At 39.4% G+C, this 25481-nt stretch overlaps 1 protein-coding gene across 4 annotated transcripts in view; it reads left to right on the top strand.

Annotated features, from left to right (window-relative positions):
- The window catches only part of LOC140489309 (carnitine O-palmitoyltransferase 1, liver isoform-like), a 104472-nt gene that overhangs the window by 17074 nt on the left and 61917 nt on the right, over nt 1-25481 (top strand). For 3 of the 4 annotated variants that reach the window (XM_072588712.1, XM_072588709.1, XM_072588710.1), the window contains 3 exons: nt 19146-19307; nt 20416-20555; nt 24063-24234. In XM_072588712.1, the coding sequence (XP_072444813.1) occupies nt 19167-19307; nt 20416-20555; nt 24063-24234 (453 nt within the window). In that variant the 5' untranslated portion in view covers nt 19146-19166. Of the gene's footprint in view, nt 1-3357; nt 3467-19145; nt 19308-20415; nt 20556-24062; nt 24235-25481 lie in introns of those variants that run through there. The other variant, XM_072588711.1, reaches the window with a different exon arrangement.

The following is a 25481-nucleotide window of genomic DNA, read 5'->3' as shown; positions in this document are numbered from 1 at the left end:
ATGTTCCCCATCTCTGAAACTAATCTTATTCATATCTGCTCCACCCTTATAATTCCTTTACATCTGTGTGCCACCTGTGTAACTGGACTCTACCCCAGTTGGAGCCATGCTGTTATTTTCTTGAAATTGAACATGGTTTTCTTGCTTTTGTACTGAGAACCCAAGGGATAAAACCACTTCTGGCACTTGTTTTGATTTGTGGACAAATACATAGAGAAGTCTCTGTTCCAACGGCCTTTAAGTATTTTACTCCTTGTTTTATATTTACTTTTTGTCATCTTCCTGGTAAGATAACTATTTCCCACTTTGTATTTAAATATTGTCTAGCTCTTAACTACACATTCTGCCAACTATGTCTATTTAAAGTTCTATACTATGTTCCTCACGGTTCAGCAATTTCTGACTCTGCTTTTAATCTCTATTTTTCTGTTTATTAGCACAAGTAACCCATGTGCTTCATAAACCACATTCTCATCTTGTCCTTAAGGGATTTGTGGATATAAATCCTGAAATCTCTGTTTTTTTTATATAGTTAGTAGAACTGACCAGAATTGGGAGTACTGTTACTGCTAACTAATGTCAGTCAGAGTTTCCACCTCTGCTTGGAAGAAGTGTGCACAAAGATGAGGATCAGATTGAACTCAGCTGTGGTGTACTGCATAATGGAATTGCCTACTAACTCTATCCAGGCTGAGACACCAAGCACAGTACAACAAATCAGTTGTCAGTGCAACTCTTGCAATATTGTACACCTTCAGTTGAAAACAGGCAAAACAAAACTAGCTGATTTGTACTGGGAAATCTGATAACATTTCAGGTTTTATCATTACTCTGGAGATCTGTGAGGTATTGCAAACCAACTTTTGCCTTTCTGCCAAAAAGAATAGTTTAGTTTTAATTGTTTTAATGTTAAGTGGCTCCATGGTGACATTAATAAATTACTGCACTTGCTATTTTGAGATTAATTTATTTGTATTGCTAATAGACTGACTTTTTTCAAACAGTGACTTTTTGGAAGCAGTTGCAGTTTTTGGTTAATACTGTTATATTCTTCCAAAATTATTACTGGCACAAAATATTGGAAAATTTGTTGTAATAAAGGATGGACTTGTAAAATATGAACCTTTTTTCCCTCAACATGCTAAAATACTTGCCATGTGTTTCCAGCATTTTCCGATTTTGTTTCCAGATTTTCTGTACAGTTTCACTGTCCTAATTCTGATTTGTGCAAGCCTCCCCTTTGTACAGAATGCTACTGATGCAGTGATTCCAACAGTTCAAATGGTTTAAATCTGTAAAAGAAAGAGATTAATTTACCATAAATTTAAGTGCAAGTCTTGTTACACATTCCTACCATCCCTCCTCTTTCTTGATGCTTGAGTTACACTTTAAGCAGTGAAGGTGCTGACTTCAAGTCAACTTGCTAAGCTTGTCTAATAAGAACCGGTTGTATTAACTATTTATAATTTGATTGGTTATTTACTGTGCTATTCTGCACTTATTGAAGGCAGCAACAACCACTGGGTAAGAGAAAAACACCTACTTATGCAGATTCATCTTTAAAACTATAGAATATGAAACTGTGGGGTAAAATTAGTGTAATGGGCTTTACTCTGTGTTAGCTTATTTGAAAGCATTTCATGGGATTATTCATTGGAGTGTGACATACCTCTATTAGTATTAAAATGTGAATATGTGGATCATGTTACATGTTCATTGCAGAAGCTCATTAACGTCATTGCTTGGATTCCTTGTTTGGAGTTTTCAACTGTTTAACAATCTGCAGCAGAGTACGGTGGAACAGAGTTTGAATGAGAGGTTTGTGGACTGGAGAAATCTTGTTTCTGGACTGTGCTAACTAGCTAAGAGAGATCAAACTAAGAATTTGATTCTTATAAACCCCAACACCAGGTCATTTAGAAACTCTAAATTGCTCCTCTAATTTTGCCCTGATGATGATGCTTCAGAGGTACGAAACCTTCCTCAAGTGACTATTGTGTATGTGTGATCTGCAGCTGGGATTGCATTTGGGATGTTCAATTATGGGACATGCACTTACTCCAGTTCTTCACTTAATGCATGCAACATCAAGGTGAATCACTATAATGGGTCACTGAGGGATGAAAGGATGTAAGTTTGTAGTAACTCACTCCTCCACTGCTCTTCTGTGATCTCAGTCATCTCACTAATGGGAATCTACTGAGGACCAGCTGCAATTAGATGAAAAATTGTCTTTGCCAGTGTCTGGTGGATTGGGAATAGATTTTCTATTGAGTTACAGGAATGAGATGATCCATACATCTCACATGACACTGTATGAGCAAGAATTTTGTTATTAATTCTTGGTCCTGATGACCTGAGAATTGACCAGTGCATTGGCTCGTGTGGCACTGTGTCAACTGACATGTCAGAGGACCTCGAATATTGTGAAATAGTTGTAGATCATTAGCCACACAGTGCTGCCTAGAATCTGTAACAACTTAGAGCCTTAATTTTACCTCAGCCAAGTCTTGCACAAGCTGACATTGTACATTCTTTTACCACCTGGCTTTTTAAATTGAGAAATCTCAGTGAACTGCAAAGGTACATTGTGGCAAGATTGAATAGTGTAAAAGAGAACATAACGTAAGTCAGAAATTAGTTTTTCAATGTCAGTCAGCAGCAGTCAAAGTTGTATGTTAAAACTCCTTTTGGGTCCAAATAATGTAAAGTAACACTGCATAGTCCTGCTGGTAAAGTGCTATGATGTCAGTGAAACCTTTCTTCGATGTGATGCTAAAAATAGCCATATCTGTCTATTGCCATGTTATATGGACATTAAGGATCTCTTGGAAATGATTTAAAAAAAAAACAGTGGGTCTCCTGCGAACCTGGTTTCCTTAGGTGGCACCACCACCCAATGTGGATCTGTTTTCCATTTCATTGCCATTGTACATAACACACTATCAGTTTGCTATTTCTGCATCTAAAAGTTTTTGGTGAACAGAACTTTACTGAACGAAATGTGCAAACTAAAATAAACCTTTTGTATCTTTGGACTATATTGGTTGTGTTGGCCTTGCAATTTAGTTTGCAGTTTATTTTAATTTTACTGGTAACATTCAGCTGCTCAATTATGTTTAGTCTTTAAAGCTTTGTCTATTGCAAGTTTTAAATGTTATACAGCTAGAACACAGCTATGTTCTGGTGGTATATGCACGTCATGTCCGTGTTTAATTTTAAACATTTACAGACTCTTATTAAGCTCTTCCTGACTATAACCTCTCACCTAGTTTTCTCAGTCATATGCCTTGTCAGCATAGTGCACCTCCCTCCTCATGCTATGTTGACTCTGCCCTTTGGCAAGCAGCTTGGTGTGTTCACGCTGGAGTTACAAGACTACTGTAAACCTTTGTACTGTAACATTTAATTTCATTCTGCATCGTGCATTTGGTTGACATTCAGAACACCATTTGGAGTTCACAGGGTATAATATATTCTACTTTTGTAAGGTTGTCTTATTTTGGTCACTAACAAACTTCCTTAGTTAAACTGCATAATTTGCATTCAAGAGCTATAATTAGACCATGATTTGAAGTTCTTATTTCTTTTACTTGCATTATGCTTTTAGTGTTTTAGAAAATTGAAATGATATAATACTGTTGATTAAATGACAAGACAGTGGATCTAAACTGATCAAAAAACTAATTTGTTCACTGACCTTTGCATATTATTAAGTGTAATGTTCTGAGGATATTCAACTTGGCTTTGTTTAAAAAGAAATGTTTTATTTTTTTTTTCTTGCCTTCCAGAGACATCAGTTGTTTAATGGCATTGTGTGATTCTGTAGGTACTATTTTCTTTCTAATTGGGCTTGCTGTTTGTCAGTTGAGGTAGCAGTCATAGTAAGCTCTTGACCCTCTTCTTATATTCATATTTGTACACTTCCTAGCAATAGTCAATAAGAAACCCTCCACCGGCACAGAAGCTAGTCTGAAGATCAAGGTGGTGTTATAATGTTAAATCCCATGGATTCTTATAATAGTTAGGCTTTTAGTTATTTTTGATGCATTTTCCGCTAACTCTTCACATGATATGATCTTTAAGCTGAATTGATTTCTATACTGCATGTATCCACCGTAAAATCATCAATAGTATACTTCTGGTCATATGATTAGAGTACTGTTTTTATGAATCATTTGTAAGATTTGTACTTGGGTGCCGGTTGTCGTGGTTGTGTGTATGTTCGCTGAGCTGAGCAGTTGAATAGCAGACGCTTTGTCCTGTGTCATTCATTGGCTATGAGTCTTGCTGGCTCAGACAGCTTTGATTGTCCACCCCTAACTGCCCTGGAGAATTTTGTTTTAAGTGACTATTCTATCATAACTAGATGCAGAGGTCAGCCATTCAGCTCATTAGATCTGTGCCATTCAATGGGATCATTACTAATCTGATAATACTTCATTCCACTTCCTGCCTTTTACCCCATTGCCCTTGATTTCCTTGCTGATTAAGAATCTGCCTATGTTAGCTTTGGATTTGCTTAATGACCCAGCCTCAACAGCTATCTGTAAGAGAACTCCAGAGGTTCACAATCTTCAGAAGAAATTTGTCGTCCTCTCTTTTAAATGTGCAACCACTTATTCTGAGATTATGTCCTTTGATCCCAGGCTCTCCCATAAAAGGATTAACCTTTGAGAGGAAGCACATTTAATTCAGAAAGTGAGTAACATGGAAAGTAATTATACCATCACAATCAATTGTAATTTATCTTACAAATGTTTTATTGGCACATCCGACCCTTTTATTCTCTGGTCTGTCCAGCCTTATTAAATAGGACTTTAGTTCAGTTTTCCATTTTGTTCAGTTACATTGTTGGGGAAAAGTTAAAAAAAGATTTTGATTTCGGAAGAATATTTTCTGGTCAGAATAATTTGAGGTAGGAGCATCGTATTTGAAACAACTGAATTTTATAGTTGATTTGGTGAGCTACTGAGTTATTTAGAGTATTGTAGAGTGAATTCTTGTATTGTTACTAACTTCAGTTGACAGTAGATTGCTATAACCGCAATGAACTTGGGCTGTCGTCATTTTATCTGATGGTTATCCAATTGATGTGCATGGTTTCCAAGTCAGGATATAATTGGACAAACAATGAAGCTTGACATCATACAGCTGTCTATTGTCAGGCTGCAATTAGATGAACAATTAAGCTTTGAACATGGAGAATTGTACATTTTTAGTACCCTTTGAGCTCCCAAATGATATCCCCATGACCTGATTACACTAGTGGGGCACAGTGCGCCATTTGCTATACGAATGAAGGAGCCAGTTTGTGAACAGTAAATGTTTGACAGAATTATGCAGAAAAGGCGAAGCATGATCCTGATTTAAGTGAGGCTAATGCCATTTTGGAGCTCAATGCTCCAGCTAATAACCTCTGTTAAAGTTGCACAGCTCTGTCTGTGTACAGCAGCACCCCAACTACTGCTATTTTAAAAGGGTCATCAATAATGTGATGCTTTTGATTTCTTCTGGTGATCACTATAACTTTACAGATGTTTGGTGCTCCCTATCATTGTTTCAAGTTACAAAATTGCAAAGACAATGATGGAGCAGGTGCTTGATAGTGTTTTTGGTGATTTCTAATCTCCTGTACAAATCAGTTTCTCTGTGTCACAGATGCCCTTTGTTGGCTTTCCCACACTTTGCAGTTATTTGTAATTGAAGTCAACTAATTGACACAAGAATTCAACCTAGCGCACCTAACTAGTAAGCATTCCTGCAGAGCATTTGTGTCCTTCCTTACAGAAGGTGACAATTACCGTGCACGGTTCTCTGGAGACAGTCTCACCAATGCCCTATGTAACTGACACACATCCTCTCTAATTTTATGTTAAATGATGTTCTATTAGGTTTCTAATTTGCTGTATGTGCCTTCTAACCTTTTATGATTCATGCACTTGATTACTCAGATCCCTCTGTAATCTCTTAGCTTTACAGTATCTCACCATTTAGATAAGATACATATTTTTCCTGCTGAAATAGGTGACTTTACATATTCCCACATTGTATTCTAAAGGTTTGACATCTTTGCTCACTTATTTAATCTATTTGTATAATTTTGTAGCCTCCTATGTCACTTCACAACTTTGTTCCTTCCTATCCTTGCCTTGTCAGCACATATGGCCACCATATTGTCCCCCCTGCCATCTAAATCATAAACTGTCAAGGTCTCATCGCTGACCCCTTTGGTATATCACTCATTATATCTTAACAACAGTTTGTGCTTACCCTCTCTGCTTGTTAGCTAGCCAGCCAATCTTCTATCAATGACAATTTCTTGCTCTCTAAGCAATGAGCTTTTATTTTCTACAACGACCTGTGATATAACGCTTTATCAGATGTCTTCTGGAAATCCAGTACAGACCATCCACTGTTCTCCATTATCTGAAGTGTATGTTACTTCCTGGAAGATCTCCAATAGCTACATCAACTTGACATATCTCTTTCATACACCCATGTGGATTCTGCCTGAATACACAGTCATAGAGTTCGACAGCATGGAAACAGACTCTTCGGTCCAACTTGTCCATGCCGATCAGATATCCTAACTTGATCTAGTTCCATTTGGCTCATATCCCCCCTAAACCCTTTCTAGTCATGTACCCATTCAGATGCCTTTTAAATGTTATTAGACCAGCCTCCATCACTTCCTGTGGCAGCTCATTCCATGCATGCACCACTCTCTACAAGAAAAAGTTACCCCTTATGTCCATCTGTCCCCTGTCACCTTAAACCTATGCCTTCTAGTTTTGGACTCCCCTACTCTGAGGGGAAAAAGACCTTAACTTTTCACCCTATCCATGCCCCTCATGATTTTATAAACCTCTCCGCACTCTAGAGAAAATAACCTCACTCCATTCTGTCCCTCCCTATAGCTCAAACCCTCCAACCCTGGCAATATCCCTGTAAATCTTTTCTGCACCCTTTCTAGTTCAAGAACATCTTTGCTATAGCTGGGAGACTGGAATTGAATACAATGTCCCAAAATTGGGCTAACCAATGTCCTGTACAGCCACAACCTGCCTGCCTAAGCCCTGTGCTTAATGCATTAACCAATAAAGGCAAACATGCCATACGCTGCTTTCACTACCCTGTCTACCAGAAATTCCATCTTCAAGGAACTATGAACCTGCAACCCAAGACCTCTTGCTTTCACAATACTCTACAGGGCCCTTCCATTTAAGTGTATATGCACTGCCCTGATTTGCCTTATCAAAATACCTCACATTTATCTAAATTGCGCTCCATCTGCTGCCACTCGACCCATCGGTCTATATATCAAGATCCTGTTGTACACCGAAATAACCTTCTGTGTCCATTACACCAATTTTTGGTGTAATCTGCAGACTGACTAAATCATCCTCCTATAGTCACACCCAAATCACTTATGTGAATGACAAAAAGTCTTGGACCCAGCACCAATCCTTGCAGCGCACAATTGATCACAGGCGTTTAGTCTGAAAAACAATGCTCAGTTACCACTCTGTTTTCTACTTTCAAGCTAATTTTTGTATCCAAGTGATTAGTGCTGTCTGCATTCCATGTGATCTAACCTTGCTAACGTGTCTACTATGCAGAATCTATTTGAATGTCTTTCTGAAGTCCGCATAGACAACATCCACCACTCTTCATCAGTTCTCATTGTCCCCTCTTCAAAAAATGCAATCAAGTTAACTTGGCTAGCATGTGCCCAACTGTAACGTATTAATAATATCTTTTAACATTTTACATTTGGACGTTGGACGAACTGGTCTGAACATTCATGATTTCTGTTCTTCCCTTTTTGAATTAAGGGATTGCATTGGTTACTTTGCAGTATAGTGGAACTTTCCCAAATCAAAGGACCTTTGGAAAATTAAAACCGATGCATCCATATCTCACTAGCCACGACCTTTACGACCTCAGGATGAAGCCCATAAGGATGCAGGCACTTACCAGCTTGCAGCTCCAATGTTTTATCTGGTGATTGGTGATTTTACTAAGTTACTGCTTCCCATTTCCTGCTTTATTACTGCACGTCAGATGTTACTTGTATCCTCTATAGTGATGACTGCAAAACATTTGTTCAATACAGTTGATATTCCTAAAATATTGCAATCTTACGAACTCAAGATTGTAACAGTGGATTAATTATACATTACTACACCACTCTCATTTGTGAGCACTGCTCAATTTGGCTATTCTGGAGTGCTGTCACAAAACCACTTTCGTAAGGGAAGGACAGTTATAGAGTCATATTAAAAGGCGATTAAACCATAGTGAGAAAAGAAGGCATCGTGTGGTTCAAACCTTTACCACTTCCCTCCCTTTAAAGCTCAGATACTCACTAAGTCAAATAGTTTAACGATTATTACTTTAAAGATAGCAAGCATTCTGCTTTAGTGTTGCCCAAACTTTCCCTTAATGAATATAGTCTATTGTTGTTAAGTACACTTTAGTTTACTACTTGTGGATCAATTAATTTTATTTGGCAAAAGTTTCCAATCTTACAGCAGTCCATTAACTGTAACTGTAAAAATATTTTGGAATGTCCTGAGGATAGCTATTAGTTTTCAACAACTTAAATTGGAAAAAAAAACTAGGCATTATTCAAAGCTGTCATATTGAGCATTTTCAAAATGACTTAAACAGGGTAACCAGAATAAGAATGTAAGTAATGGGGAGCAGGAGTAGGCCATTTGCACCCTCCAGCTTGGTTGAGGATTCCTGATGAAGGGCTCCTGCCTGAAATGTCGATTTTTCTTTTTCCCTGCTGCTCTGCTGCCTGACCTGTGCTTTTCCAGCACCACTCTAATCTTGACACAGAGAAGCCCACCTTGCTCCATAATCTGTTTAAATTTCCAGAGGCAAAGAACTAATCCAGAGATCACTGTCTAAAGTAAAAATTAACTATTTTATTATTTAAATCCAACAGAGAACATTAAACCATAACTATTGATAACTCCTTCCTCTTAACCTATCTTTTGCCTCCCGTTCTACAATACTGGTCTGATTTTTAAAAAAAAACCTGATTAAGATTTACAAAAAAAAATCATGCTTCAAAACCAGTCCGCTCTTTCGATTCTCCTTTGTAGATTTTCCTCTGTAGGTTTTTCTCTAGGTTGGCTTTGGTGTTCTACTGCACAAATTTCTTATGGACAGTTACCTTTCAGAGGACTATTCAGCTAGCAGTCTATACTTGTTGGTTTTCTTGGCAGTTCTCCCCCTAACTGATGAAATGTCCAGTTTTATGCCCCAAAACATCAGATCATGTCATTGGTTTGATGTCACAAAAACACTAAATTCAAATCCAATTGGATTTTGGTATCTGGGGCATAGTTTAAACTGGCCAAATTTGAATTTGTTTTTGTTCCATGACAATGCAACTCCAGCTATTTGTTTCAACTAAGCTTAAGTTTTTAAGTTGTTCAGGACATTGTGCTTTCAGTCAGTTTTTGCTAGCTTCCTCTCTCAAAAGTACAGTACACCTTGACACCCCAATTACCCTGAACTCAGAATATTGTAGGATGGAAGCCAACAATTAATTCCTCACAACAATTTAGAAAAGCAAAAGTTTGCAATAAGATTTGTAACTTCCAATGCAATTCCTAATTTAGGGCTAAATAATAGAAACTGAAATGAAAAGAAAAATTACATTTACATATTGTTGTTCAGTGTCTCGATGTTGCAAAGTACATCATGCTAACTGAATTGATTTTGAAATATAGTTCCTAATGATCTGTAGGCACCCAGTTAGCAGAAACAATGAATCTGTTTTTGTGATTTAATGTGGACTGTTGGCTCAAATGTTATGGGGCGAAGTGTTGCTGGAAAAGCACTGGTCAGGCAGCATCCGAGGAGCAGGAGAATCAACGTTTCGGGCTGGAGCCGCCCTTCAGGAATGAGGCTAGGAGCCTCTGGATGGAGAGCCTCCTTCCTGATGAAGGGCTGCAGTCTGAAACATCGATTCTTTTGCTCCTCAGATGCTGCCTGACCTACTGTGCTTTTCCAGCAACATGCTCTAGACTCTGATCTCCAGCATCTGCAGACCTCACTGTCTCCGTTATGGGGAGAAGGCAGGAGAGCAGAGTTAAAAAAACATATCAGCTATGATCGAATAGCAGAGCAGACTCTATGGTCTGAATGGTCTAATTCTGCTTCTGTCTTGTGATCTTCTGACCAGGACATCATCTCCAGTATTAATATGTGTGTGCGTCAAGATTTTGCTTTAAGTATTTATCCAAAAAAAATGGAAAAAAGAATTTACATCTACATGAAGCCTTTCACAGCTTTAGTGTGTCCTAACACTTTCATAATTAAATGGCTTTTGCAATAAAATCTTGCTGTGAAGAAAATATGGCAGCCAATATTTGCACAGCAATCATCTCTAAACAAAATTTGATTGTGATGCATTTATCAGTGTTTTTTAAATATTAATTGAGGAATAAACATTGTGAAAGCTGCCTTGTACTTCCACACTAATTGGTGGACGGGAGGTTGGTGTTGGATTGGGGGGGGGGGGGGGGGGGTGTGCTGCTGCCTCGTCACCTGAATGCAGAGCAGCCTGAACCAAGAACTCCGAGCCCCAGAGAAAAGTCATTGAATCAATTAATGGAATAATCAATTATCCAAACGAAATAGTTACCACCCATCTCGTTCAGATAAGAGGTTCCTGTGTATATGACTGAGTAAAGATTGACTCCTAAATCATCCTTCAATTGGCTTTCTAGAAGTTAACATTTAAAGTAGCACCATGAGATCTTTTACATTTACCTGAGGGGTCAGGAGCATGATCAGTTTAAAGCAATGCTAATGCTGACCATTAAGAGCTCCCTCACACCTGCACTGGGGTGGTTACTCGAGACTTGTATGTTTGATTCTGGAGAGTATGACTTGAACCAGCACACTCAGGATTGTGTGAAGCTGTCTTTCTGGACTTTGCGCTCCAATCCATGTGGTGTGACTTGAACTGATTCAGAGGTGAGATTAGTGCTATTGATCCCAAATGACCTGTTTAGATTAAGTAGGGAAGCTTTATTTGTATGTTGAAGGAAAGGACATCAGAGGAACATTCCCTTCCATAAAAGTTAATATTGTGAGTCATACAGGGTGGAGAAACTCTACTAATTTTTTGTTATAATATGTTTAACTCCTTTTACAGTAGCTGGCCTGGCTCTATTAAAATGTTGGGCTTGGAAAGTAGGTGCACTTCACTTGTGGCTTTTGTTGAAATCAAGCCAAGAATGAGGCATGCCTTTCTAAAATAGAGACTGACCAATATTTTGAGTCATAGGGAACAGTGGTTTATGGTTTGAGAGCAAAAGCAGTTTGCCAGCATTCCGATGAAGCGAACTTACTGGGACAATGGGTCACGTGACTGACTATCGTAAAAATACTAATCCTGAAATAATAGACTAGATTAGATTCCCTACAGTATAGAAGCAGTCCCTTTGGCCCAACAAGTCCACACCAACCCTCCAAAGAGTAACCTACCCAGACCCATTTCCCTCTGACTAATGCACCTAACACTGGGCAATTTTAGCATGGCCAATTCACCTAACTTGCATGTCTTTGGGTAGAAGTAATAGTCACATTATCATTGAATGCATATGCACAGAAAGAGACCATTTGCCTCACTGTGTTTGTACTGGCTCTCTGAAGGAGCCAATCACCAGTGTCACTCCTCTGCCTTCTACAACAGCCGTGCATGTTCTTTCATTTCAAATTGTAATCCAGTGCCCTCTTGAATGTTTTGATTGAACCTCCACCGCACTGTTAGGTAGTGCGTTCTACTTTCTAACCACTTTGTGTGAAGAAGATGCTCTTTCTGTCCCCATTTCTTTTTTTGTCAATTAATATAAATCTTTGTCCTCTAGTTCTTGATCCTTCCAGCTATGGGAACTTTCTCCTCTGCATTTTTTTGTGTTCGTACCCTAGTGATATTAAATATTGGGGGGGGCTCAGTGGTTAGCACTGCTGCCTCACAGTGCCAGGAACCTGGGTTCAATTCCAGCCTCAGCAACTGTCTTGTTTGGAGTTTGCACATTTTCCCCATGTCTGCGGGGTTTCCTCTGGGTGCTCTGTTTCCTCCCACAGTCCAAAGATGTGCAGGTCAGGTGAATTGGCCATGCTAAATTGCCCATGGTGTTAGGTGCATATAGTCAGGGGTAAATATAGGGTAGGGGAACGGGTCTAGGTGGGTTACTCTTTGGAGGGTCAGTACAGACTTGTTGGGTCAAATTTTCATACTGTAGGGAATCTAATCTCTGCCTAGTTCCTTTTTTTAAAATGTTTGTTGCTAAGGAAAACAGTCCAGACATGTTATTGTATCTACCTCGACTGGTATTTCTTTTCCTAAATTTACTTGTTGGACGTAGGCTCCGCTGGCTTCGTTGCCCCTGAGAAACTGCCTTTTGAATCACCTCAGTCTATATGCTGTTAGGGAAGGGATTTCAGGATTTTAAGCCAATGATGGGCATTGTACCAAGATAGAAGCATAGATTAGCTGCCCATAAGGTCCTGGCTCTCTGTTTACTTTGAAAGTAAATAGATAATTTAAAATATAACTATTTAAACCCAGCATTGAGTATCTTTTCTGGGACTTTGGGGACACTCCACCTATCAAGTATTGGCCCAGAGGTTGCTGCCATTATCAGAGTTTAAATACCTTGCATGTTACCACACTCCCAGTAAAATATTAGAGAAACCCTTTCATCTCTAATAACCAAGTCATTTATCACTCTGGTAGAAACAGGTGGGGGGAAAGTCTTTATAATACTGTCCCTTTTAAAATTTCCTGTTCAACAAAATGTATTTGGAGCATATCTAAAGTTACAGGTGTGTGGTGCCGGGTCTGTTAAACAAGAACTACTTGCTGGGCAATACGTTGTTAAGTTTATAGTGCAGAATTCTGCAAAGTGCATTCAGCAAAGCCAGTTTTCAGATTTCTTCCACTCAACTGGAGATAAGATTTGTAATGCAGCTGATTATTTCATTGAGAGTCAGAAGCATATTTAGTGTTTAGTGGTCTAATTTTAATGTATGAAGCCATATGGAAAACGGGGTGCTGGGTTCAATTCCTGGCCTGGTCTTTGCTGAGTCAACTAGGGAAGGGAGAATGGATTGATGTACCTTATTGCAAGAAGGTGCTGTAGGGGAGCAGGTAGCTTGTCTCATTTTCTGTGGATGTTAGAATTTAAAAGAAAAATGCCGGTGCTTGAAATTTTACAGACAGAACGTGAAGCATTAAACTAAAAGACAAAAGTTGCAGATGGTAACAGGCAGAATAATTGGGAAGGTAATTTATAATTGCTGTACACATGCTCTAATACCTTGTCCAAAGCACTGCTGTAGCGGTATGAAACACACTCCCACTGTTACTCATTCTGCTTATAGCATCTTGCTCACCACCCCTGTGTGCAGCCTCCTGTCACTGCAGCAATGTTTTGTTTAAGATTAATAAAGAAGGTAGAAAAAAATAGAAAATATCCTTAAACCTATGAAATTAGGGAAGGGTTTATTATACTGGGGAGCCCTAACTCCAAACTGGTTGACATTGTAACCAGTAACACCTGAGGTTACCCATTGTGAGTCAGGATGGTACTTTTAAATGACTCTCTATGCACTAATGAAAGAGTCAGAAAAGTGGCTGGTATTGGTTGGCCTGGGATTTGCATCCAATAGAGATCTGTAATGTCTGGAATGCTTTTAAAATGCATCTGTGTTTAATTTGAATTACTAACTTTGAATTTACTTTCTGAATTGAAGAAATATTTTGAATTAACAGGCATTAGATTCTGCCAGAAATCTCAAATAGAAACAAAAAACTTGAAGTGCTCAGCTTATTAAGCAGAGTCTGCTGTAAAAGGAAGCTAGAGTTCAGCTTTATGACCTTTTTGTCAGAATAGTAAAACATGGCGATTATATGGAGGGGAGCGGGACAGAGAATTTGGGGAAAAGCAGAGACGACCATAGGAAAGTAATCTTGTACAAGCAAAATCTGTAAAGTGATTGTGGACGTAAGAGAGTAACGCAATGAATGTTAAAGATTGACATCAGGGATGCATTTTTTTCTGATCTTGTCCCAGGATGGGATTCTTGCCACAAAAGCTGTCCAATTTCTCGCACTACTCGTGAAAGCAGAGCTGCGCTTAAGCTCTGAAGTTCTAACAATCAGTGTTGCATCCAAAGGCCTGCAAAGTGCCAAGTGAAAAATGCAAGATGCTGTTTATCAAGCTTGAGTTGAACTTAATAATAACAGTAAGAATATGGGCTGAAGCATTAAAATGGAATGCGCTTACCAGGTGTCTATTTTCCCCTATTGAATGTGTAATTGTTGGAAAAAGTATTGCATCACAGTAAGTCCACAAATTATTTCCTTTAATGCTTAGAATTCAATATGCTGGATAGAATAACACCATATTACATTCATAGACCTAAACAGGGTGGGGCCTATATGTTTTACAGAACTAATTAGCTTCATACCAGCAACCTGATCTGTGTGGTGTTATCTGCAGTGCTAATTGTAATGAAGTTAAAAAGTCTCAACAGGTTTATAGTCCAACAGGTTTATTTGGAAGCACTAGTTTTCAGAGCACTGCTCCTTCAGGTGATTGTGGAGCATAAGATCATAAGACACAGGATGTATAGCAAAGGTTTACAGTGTGATATAACTGAAAATATATATTGAAACAGACCTTGATTGTTTAAGTCTCTCATCTTTTAGAACGACCATGTTGGTTTCAGTTTGTTCTTATGTAAATCGCAGAACTTTTATTTAAAGTTACGTTCTCAAGTGAACCTTAACCATTGGTGTCAAGTCGGCCCAGATAATGCATTTAAGGTGTGAGGTGTCCTGTGTGAGACTCTGGGCCACAATGTTCAGACTGATTCTAATGTAAAAATGAATGTACAGAATCTCACGTCGATTCATGCAGTTTTTGAGCAAAGTAAAATGTAATTCTGCAAATGCAAATTCACCCCACAAACTTGTGTGCGCGTGCATTGTGGAGGTGTGTTTTGGGGGTCTGGGGTTATGAGTGTCTGTGAGTATGTGTATGAATGTAAAAGGATAGAAGTCTGTGGGAGTGTATGAGAGAGGGTCTGTAGGACTCTGCGTGTGTGTGTGTGTGTGTGTGCGTGCGCGCATCTGTCAGTAGTGGAGTGGGATCACGTAGTGTGACATGAACCCAAGGTCCTGGTTGAGGCCACTGCAGTGGGTACAGAACTTGGCTTATCGGTCTTTGCTCAGCCACTTTGTCTTGTCTGTCCCGAAGTCCACCTTAGTCAAATGTCCCAGACCGCTGAAGTGCTCTCTGACTGGGAGGGAACACTCATGTCTGTTGTTTATTGTGTGGTGTCCATTCATCCATTGCCGTAGACTTTGCTCAGTCTCGCTGATGTACCACGCCTCAGAAGCCTTGCTTGCGAGTGTCTGAGATAGACCATGTTGGCCGAGTCGCATGAGTACCTGCCACATACATGTGGGAGGTGTCCCCACACATAATAGTGCTATCCGTGTCGACACTGACATGTCTTGCAGTGTCTACCATGACATGATTGTATGGTGTTGTCCTGAAAGCCAGGCAGTTTGCTCCAAAAAATGATCAGTTTGAGGTTTGGTTGTTTAAAGGCAGGAAATGGAGGCATGGAGAAGGTCTTGGCGAAGTTCTCATCCTTATTAATAATGTGTTGCAGGCTGTGAATAACACCTTGTTTTACCTTGTTTTTACCTCTGTGAATAAAATGGCATAGTTTTTTGGCTCTTGGGAAGTATTGGACAACTAAGGGTAGCCTGTTGTTTGCAACTAGTGTCTGTCTCCTGAGGAGGTCATTACGGTTTCTTGCTGTGGCATGTCAGAACTGGCAGTCGATGAGTTGAGCATCGTACTCCATTCTTATGAGGGCATCCTTGAGTACTTCCAGGTGCCTGTCATGTTCCTCCTCATCTGAACAGATTATGTGCATGCATAGGGCTTGTCCATTGAGGATGGCTGTTTTAATACGCTTCAGGTGGAAGCTGGGGAAGTGTAGCATTGTGAGGTAGTCTGTGGATTTGCAGTAGTGAGGTGCTGAGGTGACCATCCTTGATGGAGATGCATGTCCAAGAATGAGACAGATAGTAGAGTAGTCTATGGTAAATTTGGTGGGATTAAACTCATTGAAATCACTGTGTAGTTGTTTCAGTGACTCTTTGCCACAGGTCCAGAGGAAGGAAATGTCATCAATGTACTTTGTGTAGTGTTGGTTGGAGGACCTGCGTAGAGAAGAAGTCTTTTTCAAACCTATGCATGAAAATATTGGCATATTGGGGTGCAAATTTGGTCCCTGTGGCTGTTCCATGTGTCTGGATGAAGAAGTGGTTGCCAAAGGTGAAGACGTTGTGATCAAGGATAAAGCGGATGAGTTGTAGGATGGCGTTTGGAGACTGGCAGTTGTTGGTGGTTGAGTACTGAGGCTGTTGCCGCGATGCTGTCATTGTGGGGGATGCTGGTGTAGAGTGCTGAAATGTCCATTGTGATGAGGAATGTTCCCGGTTCGACTGGTCCGTGGGTGCTGAGTTTCTGTAAGAAATCTGTAGTGTCACAACAAGCTTGGGGGAATCCCCTGTACAATGGGTTTCAAGATACCTTTGACATAGCCAGAGAGATTCTCACACAGGGACCCCTTTGCCTGATATGATGGGGCATCGTAGTGTGTTGGCTTCGTGTATGCAAAGTGGCCGTGCAGAGGCTGATGGTCAAGTTCAGTACCCATGGGGATGTCCTCAACCAGGGCCTTGCGTTCACATCACACTACAGGCCCCTCCCCCTCCCCCTCCCCCTATACTTGCAGAATTAAATTTTATTTTGCTCAAAAATTGCAAGATCAATGTAAGATTCTGTAAAATAGTTTTTAGATTAGAATCAGTCTGAACCTTGTGACACAGACAGTCTCACACAGGGCACCTTATGCCTTAAATGCATTATCTGGGCCGACATGACACCAATTATTAAAGTTCACTTGAGGATGTAACTTTAAAAATGTTCTGCGATTTACATATGAAAGAACTGAAATCAACATGTTCATTCTGAAAGATGAGAGACTTAACAAACAATGCAGGTCTTTTTCAATATAAAATTTAAGTTACATCACGCTGTAAATATTTGCAATAAATTGTCTTACGCTCTTATACTCTGCAACCACCTGATGAAGGAGCAACGCTCCAAAAGCTAGTGCTTCCAAATAAACCTGTTGGCTATAACCTGGTGTTGTGATTTTTAACTTTTACACTCCTGTCCAACACTGGCACCTCAAAATATTGCCATGGAGACAGGTGACATAAATGTTGTTAGGGGAGTTCATACTGCTATAAGGGCATCAGTTATGATTGGAATTTAAGGTTGTTTTCTTGGATGAGCTACCTCTTTGATATAGTTCCACACTTTCTGCATTCACTCCTTTGTTTATAATTTCATTTGCTAAAGCATTAATTAAGATGACAGAATTTGCAATGAATAGTCTGAACCTCTTTTCCAAATCCTCCCACTCCGAATCTAGCCTGACACTGCAACTGTGTAATATTCGTTTCCCCTTCTAAATATCCTTTTTGCCTCAATGCGATTGCTCATTTTTGCTGAATTGTTTACGATCTCAAGCAGCAAACTTTGTGTTCACTTGTGCTGAACCTTTCTGCCTACCACCAAAAGGAAACTTATATTTTTGCATCTTTTCTGGATCCTATCACCGATGCCAAAGCTGCAAAACTATAGTTTAACTGGCTCTGGCACATTCCCTCCCATAAAAATGACAAATGAGATATTTTGGTCAATCTTAAAAACTTCAAAATGGAAGATCAGTATGACCATGCATTTATTTCCAAGTATTACTGGGTTTTTACAATTTTGTCTGTCTGCATTATCGCTTATACGAGCTGCTTGAGGGTAGGTTCTTGGCTCATTGTCTTCTCTGTCTCTCTGGCAATCAGTCTTTATTTCCCCAATAACTTGCTTCAGTGTTAAACCACCCTGCGGTTCCTTCCTGTTCACTCCTTTATCTTGAAATCTTCATTCCACATATCTCTTACTAGTTGGGTTCCTCTTGAGGTGTTTGAGATACCCTGTGTCCAGTTGCTCTATCTTTTTCATGTAATGTTCAGCATATTTCTGAGTGTTTCCACTCAGCACTTCATTTTGTTTTTTCTGTCCAACTTATCCTTTCTATTCTCCTCCAACTCCACATTTTAAAGCAATTTAGCATTTATATAACATCCTAGAATGCATGATAGCTTCAGTTGTAAGCAACAAACTAAATAAAGAACAAAGATAGTAGTGGAAAAGGGATTGTTGCTAACCAGAAAGGAAGGAACTAAAGAAGCAACTTGTGAAGAGTTTGTTTTGGAGTGTTTTTTTTGTCTGGATGTAAGACTTGGATCTTATGGAATTACAAAGCTAAATTGCTAAATCACTTTGAAATTGACATATTGTAGGTGATTTATTTTTGCTCATCTCTTTAATGTCAAATAAGCAACTGGTTAACTTAGTGAAATGAGAGTTTTTGTTGTTGCAAGCAACTTTGCAAAAAGAGGTGTGAAAAGACTGCTGTCTATAAATAACATTGCTCTTTACACTGCAAAGAGAGTGTGGAAATCCCAATTGAAACATTAACTTTATTTTTGTAGCATACACTGATACTGCCCACCCTTCCAAGTGTTTCCAACTTTCTGTGCTTGTTTTGAATTTCCTGTGTCTGTGATATTTAACTTTTTGACCTGTAGCTCTATGTACACCAGCTTGCAATAGGGGGTGTTCTGAAACTGTTGTTTTGATGTGGGAAAAGGGGGATATGTGGCAAAGTAAGAAATAATTAAACAGCTCCAAGTTCCTCGTTTTAAAATAAAAGTCAGCAGAGACCAGTTAGGCTAATTAGTTGGTGTAGATTCTGTGCATTTTATAGTTGTTGCTGTTGTTCCATGCTAATTTTGATTAAGTTCCCAGTTTGAAAGGACACTGTTGGTGATTAGGGATAAAATTAAAATGTTCATCTAAACAGAAAAATGCAACTTGAGTAAAAAGGATTCAGGAAAAGGTGGTTGCAATGAGCGCATGTAATGGTGCCACTCTGTTGTCTTTTTTGTTTTGCAGGTAGTGGCGTAACAGGAGAACATGGCAGAAGCTCACCAGGCCGTTGCATTTCAGTTCACAGTCACCCCAGAGGGCATTGACCTCCGACTCAGCCATAATGCATTGAAAGAGATCTACCTCTCGGGTATCAGGGCCTGGAAGAAGAAATGCATCAGAATCAAGGTGAGGAGCTTCCATTCCGATTCCAGTCTATCCACCTATTGAATCCTTTGCTTGCCAGTAAATATAAAGTTTGGAGCTAATTTGTCACAGCGATAGAGGCTAAATGTTTGGAGTTGCTCAGAAAATATTCAATACCATGACAGCACAGTTAATGTACTGCAGGGTTATGCTTTATGCTAACATAAAAGTTTGGAGCAGGAATAGGCCACTTGGCTGCTCAAGTTTGCTCTGTCATTGAATAATGTCATGGTTGATCTGATTGTGGCTTCAACTTCACATTCCTATCTACCCCAATTACTACCTTTAATTCCTTATTAGTCAAGAATCTATCCACCCCTGCCTTAGAAATATTCAATAACATGGCCTCCACTACTCTCTGGAGAAGAGAATTCCAAACACTTCTGACTCTGAGGTTGAAGGTTGGAAGAGCCTTTCTCAGTTGTGACAACCAATGGAATTTTCACTTTTTCCACACTCTGTTCATTGTGCAACACACACATTATCATGTAGCTAGTGGCGAAAATGCTCCGAGGTCTCTAGAAGGGATCGTTCCGTTAGCTGTCTTATCGTGGTGATACCCAAGGAGAAAGAGAAGAATAGAAAATAAGTAAAAATTGAAGCCATGTTCTGATTTAATTGTGCTGTTGCCTCACCATAATGCGGCTGGTGTGAGGTTTTCTATATCCAGTGTGATTTTCAACTACTGAATTTTATTGAGAAGCATTGAGAAATGAAAGAATAACTGAGTATTATAGGTAATGCTGAAGAATGTTAGTGTTTTTTTTTCCTCCACTGAGGTATTCGTTCATAGCCTGACATTAATATGAGAGTAGAGTCATAGAGACATATAGCACGGAAACAGACCCTTTTGGTCCAACTTGTCCATGACAACCAGATATCCCAATGCAATCTAGTCAGCACCTGGCCAATATCCCTCCAAACCCTTCCTATTCATATACCCATCCAGATGCTTTTTAAATATTACAATCGTACTAGCCTTCACCAGTTCCTCTGATGGCTCATAAAAGTGGCAAGCTTCCCTCACATTTACAAGACAGGTTTTTTTTTACATTTAAAATGAAGTATTGAGATTTCTTTCTCTTTGCAGAACAATTTTGCAAGTGGTGTCTACCCTGCTAGCCCATCTAGCTGGCTTTTTGTGGTGTTGACTGTACTTGGTACCATGTATACAAGAATTGACCCCTCAATGGGAATGATAGGCAAGCTTAAGGACCACCTCCCTCTAAGGTGAGCAATTATCAGCAACTGATGGAACTGTAGCAGGACTTGAATTTAATCTTTGCTTGAACAGTTGATATTTGCTGCGCTTTTGACTCTAGTATCCTTGTTTATAACCTTAAAATCTAAATTTCTCTACCTGTGTCTCAACAATGAGATTTCTTAGGAGATATTCACTGAATGTTTTACGTTCCCATGTTTCTAAACCCTCTTATCTGACAGGCTCAGGTATGCGCAGTTGAGTCTAAACTGAGAGATTCAAGACAGAAATAAAGAATGTGAAGCATTCTTGCACTTTTTCCTTTTTTCTAAATAAATCTTGGCAACTTTTACTAAAGCACCTTGGAAACTTTTACTGCATTAAAGATACAGAAGTTGAAGTAGGTGACTGTTATTACTATGCTCGAGCTCAATGCAGGAAGTAGAAAAAACTGGAAACCCTGTAACAATTCAGTTATATTAGAAACTGGACATTAAATGTTACAGACTTGCATCCTGCTCTCTTAATATGCTGTGAATCTGAGTGTTCCTGAAAAATTATTTTGTTGAAACAATATGGAAATTATTGAGTTTTGAGAAGATTTGTCGCTTAGATTGAGATTCTCGATGTAGGTTTGCTTGCTGAGTTAGAAGATTTGTTTTCAGATGTTTTGTTACCATACTAGGTAATATCAGTGAGCCTCTGGACGTAGCACTGGTGGCATGGCCCGCTTTCTATTTACGTGTTTAGGGTTCCTTGGGTTGGTGATGCCATTTCCGGTGGTGGTGATATTTCTTGTTTTTCTCAGGGATGAGAAATGGGATCCAAGTCAGCGTGTTTGTGGATAGAGTTACGGGTTGGAATGCCATGCTTATAGGAATCCTCGTGTGTTTCTCTCTATTTGGCTTGTCCTAAGATGGATGTGTTGTCCCAGTTGAAGTGGTGTCCTTCCTCATCTGTATGTAAAGATACTAGTGAGAGTGGGTCATGTCTTTTTGTGGCTAATTGATGTTCATGCATCCTGGTTTCTAGTTTTCTGCCTGCTTGTCGAATGTAGTGTTTGTTACAGTCCTTGCAAGATAATTTGTAAATAACATTTGTTTCTCTTGTTGGCTGTATAGGGTCTTTCAAGTTCATTAGCTGCTGTTTTAATGTGTTGTTGGGTTTGTGGGCTACCATGATGCCAAGTAGTCTGGCAGTCATTTCCGACATGCCTTTGATGTAGGGTAGAGTGGCTAGGGTTTCTGGAGGTGTTTTGTCTGCTTGTTTGTGTTTGTTGCTGAGTAATCGGAGGACTGTTCATTGAGTTACCTGTTCTTTTGGAATACACTGTATAGGTGATTTTCCTCTGCTCTGCATAGTTCCTGTGTGCTGCTGTGTAGTGGCTCATTGAAATAATGTTCTGATGCAGTTTCATTTGTGGGTGTTGGGATGATTACTTCTGTAGTTCAGTATTTGGTGTGTATGTGTGTATGTGTTGTTTTCCTTTAGACACTGGTTTGAAGTTCCTCATTGGCTGTTTGCTCTACCGTGACATCTAGGAATGACAGTTTGTTGTTTTTCCTCCTCTAGTGAATTTTATGCCAGTAAGGGTATTACTGATGGTCTTGAATATGGAAATTATGACAAATTGAAGAAAAGAAATTAAAATTTGAGCTGAACTGGACATTTAGCAGTAGTGATGTGAAACAATGCTAGGAATGTGGCAGTGGAAACTTTGATATCTGTATTCATAATTTTGTACAACATCCCAAGGCACTTCACATGCATGGCTTTGTGTCAAACACTTGGAAAAAACAGAATGTGACGGATCTCAACTTTAATTGTCATGATAGAGGAAAACATTGGGAGAGGAACACAGGTTTCAGGAGAAAACTCCAGAGCATAGACTCTTAGCCAAAGCCATTAACAGGACAAAGGAAATAAGCAAGATGCCAAAGTCCAGCATTAAAAGAGCACAAAATATTGGAATTTTTAGGGTTGCTGAAAGTTAGAGATTGAAACATGCTGCACTGCAGGTAGCTGTTAAGAGATGCACAAGAGAGTCCATCATGTTCAGACTCTCCATGCCAGACTTTGTACAAATTGTTATAGCATAAGAGATGATACGGGATGTAAGTAGAAAAGAAAGGGGGAACTACAGAATGTATCAGCGTGCACCACTAAATGATAGGTATTAGTTTGTTTCAGTGGTAACATACAATCGTGCGCTACCTGTCCTTCATTCTTTTGTGCTATAAAAGCACTTACCTGCTTTTAAATTTCATATTCTATTGTTCTATCCACTTAAATATTGTCCAGCATATTCTGATCTTCCCAGCTTTCACCTGTGATTCCACTGTCCCTCTTAGTTTGCTTTATGTGCAAAATTGCCAACTTTGTACTGAATTTTTGAATTCATGCCATTTATGTAAATTAGTAAAGTTAACAATCCTAACACTAAGCTCCATGGTGCCCCACCTAGTGCTTCACTTTATGGACACCAACCCCCCCCCCCCCCCCCACCCCTTTGTAAAATACTCTTGTTTGCTATCGGACTGCTGTTTTTCACCCTCTTGTGGAGTTTGCTCTAAATCCCTATGGGTTTGAATTTTATTGGAGTTTTTGTTTAGACTTTTTATGTAAACCTTTTGGAAGCCAAGGCATATCATGGCATAGGGCTGCACAATAACCCACAACCCATGATGACCAGACAGAAAATTTGCAAAAAAGCCAAACATGAGATGCAGATCAATCAATTAATTGTAACAAAAAAAGGAGCAAAGGCATCCGTATTTTAACTTAATGCTGCCAATGGCAAACTGGTAAGATTGGGTGTAAGGCTTGTTTTACACCCCACCTGACATTGTTTTCCATTGAAGTCACATTAGTAATCTAAGTATCCTGGTCACTTTTAATACTACAGCACCAGATTATAGTCCAACAGGTTTAATTGGAAGCACTAGCTTTCAGAGTGCCGCTCCTTCATTAGGTGGTTATAGTGTAAGAGGAGATAAGGGATGTATCACCTGATGAAGGAGTGGCGCTCTGAAAGCTAGTGCTTCCAATTAAACCGATGGAAATGTAACCTGGTGTGTGATTTTTAACTTTGTACACCCCAGTCAAACACTGGCATCTCCAAATCATGACTTTTAATACCAGCTGTTGATTTCCATTTTTTTCTGAAAACTGAATTGAAACTTGGACTGCTATGATGAAATTTGAATTCTCCTTTTGTAGATTACTCATCCAAGCCTTTGGACTACTAAACAAGTAACATGATCACTATTGTACCATTTCCTAAATGGGGAAGAATTCTGGTATCCTGGGCAATTTTCCTTTTTCAGCCAATCCCACAAAGAAAGATGAACTGCTCTTTGTTACGTTTGAGAAGCTGATGTGCACAAGTTTGCAATTAAATTCCCTTTCAAAACACTAAACTGCCCTTGAAAACTACTTCATTAGCGCTGAAGTATATTGCAATGCCCTGAAAATGTTAAATTTCCTATTTTACAGCCAAACTTTAATGTTATGTCATTTTATTTAATTTTTTGTAGAAGATATATGTCACACCAGGGTCAAAATCTGGTGAGTGCACTGCTGTTTGCAACAGGACTGTGGCTGGCACTGATTTTTGTGATGCGACAGATTCTCAAATGCCTCCTCTCCTATCATGGCTGGATGTTTGAAGAGCATGGCAAGGTGTCCACCACTACCAAAGTCTGGTTTGTAAGTGTTGAAGCATCATGAAGGTTGATGGTGTGGGTGAGCATGACTGACTTCACAATGATAGTAAACCACAATAAATCTAAGAATAGGTCATTTTGATCTTCAAGCCTGTTCTGCTACTTAATGGAGTCATGGCTGATCTGTGACCTAACTCTAAATATCTGACTTGGTTTCAATCCCTTAAACATTTGGGAACAAAATCTGCCAATCTCCACTTTGTAGTTAATCTAGCATCAACTGATATTTGCAAGAGTTTCCAAATTTATATCACCCTTTGTAATGGAGACGTGCTTCCTAATTTTGCTGCTGAAAGGTCTGACTTTAGTTTTGAGATTTTTCTTTAGTCTGCAATTTCTAAGCACAGGAAATAGATTTTTCTTTATCTGTTGTATCATTTCCCTATAACAACTTGAAAAATTGGGTCGCTCATTCCTTAGCCTACTAAATTCCTTGAAATACATACAAGTTTGTGTATCCTTGAAATTTAACTGAGTCCAGATATCATTCTAAGCTGTACTTCCTTCAGGGCTACAAGATCCTTCCAAAAGTGTGGTGCCTAGCACTGCTCTGTGTTCCAAGTGTGGCTATTGTTCAGCTGTCTCAGAACTTCTACTGTTTTCCAGTTTGCTAGATGTAACACCCAGACATCTATTAGCCTTCTGCAGTTGGTCTGACATTTGCCTGCCATCCATTGATGTGGGCTACCAGCAGGAAATGCTTTATAGACGTTGGAGTGGCCGAGTTTGTTTGTCCTTTCTCAGTTATGTTACTATCTGTGTTCTTGTATTGCCATGGTTCTGTTCAGCCTAATTAGTACAAACCCGTGTTTGGAACTTTGGGTCTCAATCTTACCCAGCTGAATGTTTGCAACAGTGGGAAAATACTGACACGGAAGGTCACTTTCAAAAGCCCAAAAAATTCAAACTGTAGAAATGAGTGAGTATGCAGTGCAAGCCCAAATAGAGCAGTTGCCTGAGCTTGCTGGGCTGGATTGCAATGATTTGTGCCCTGCAGTTCATATCAAATTTTCCTTAGTACAAGGTGTCCAATGAGTGCAAACCAGCAAAGCCTCCCTCTGATTTCCTGTTTGCCCTTCATTTGTCAAGGTCAGATGGGATTGAAGTTATTCCCTGGATTAGGGAGGGCCATATCTGATTGTTGCAACGCTATGGGTAAGTATTGGAAGAGACAGGATTAGACGTAGCTGTGCTGACTCGTGTGTTAGTGGCTTGCTAATACTGGTCAGT

This window comes from Chiloscyllium punctatum, chromosome 18, assembly GCF_047496795.1.
Source record: "Chiloscyllium punctatum isolate Juve2018m chromosome 18, sChiPun1.3, whole genome shotgun sequence".
Classification (NCBI taxonomy): Eukaryota; Metazoa; Chordata; class Chondrichthyes; order Orectolobiformes; family Hemiscylliidae; genus Chiloscyllium; species Chiloscyllium punctatum.
Note: the sequence above shows the minus strand (reverse complement) of the source record. Positions and strands in the feature narration are given on the sequence as shown.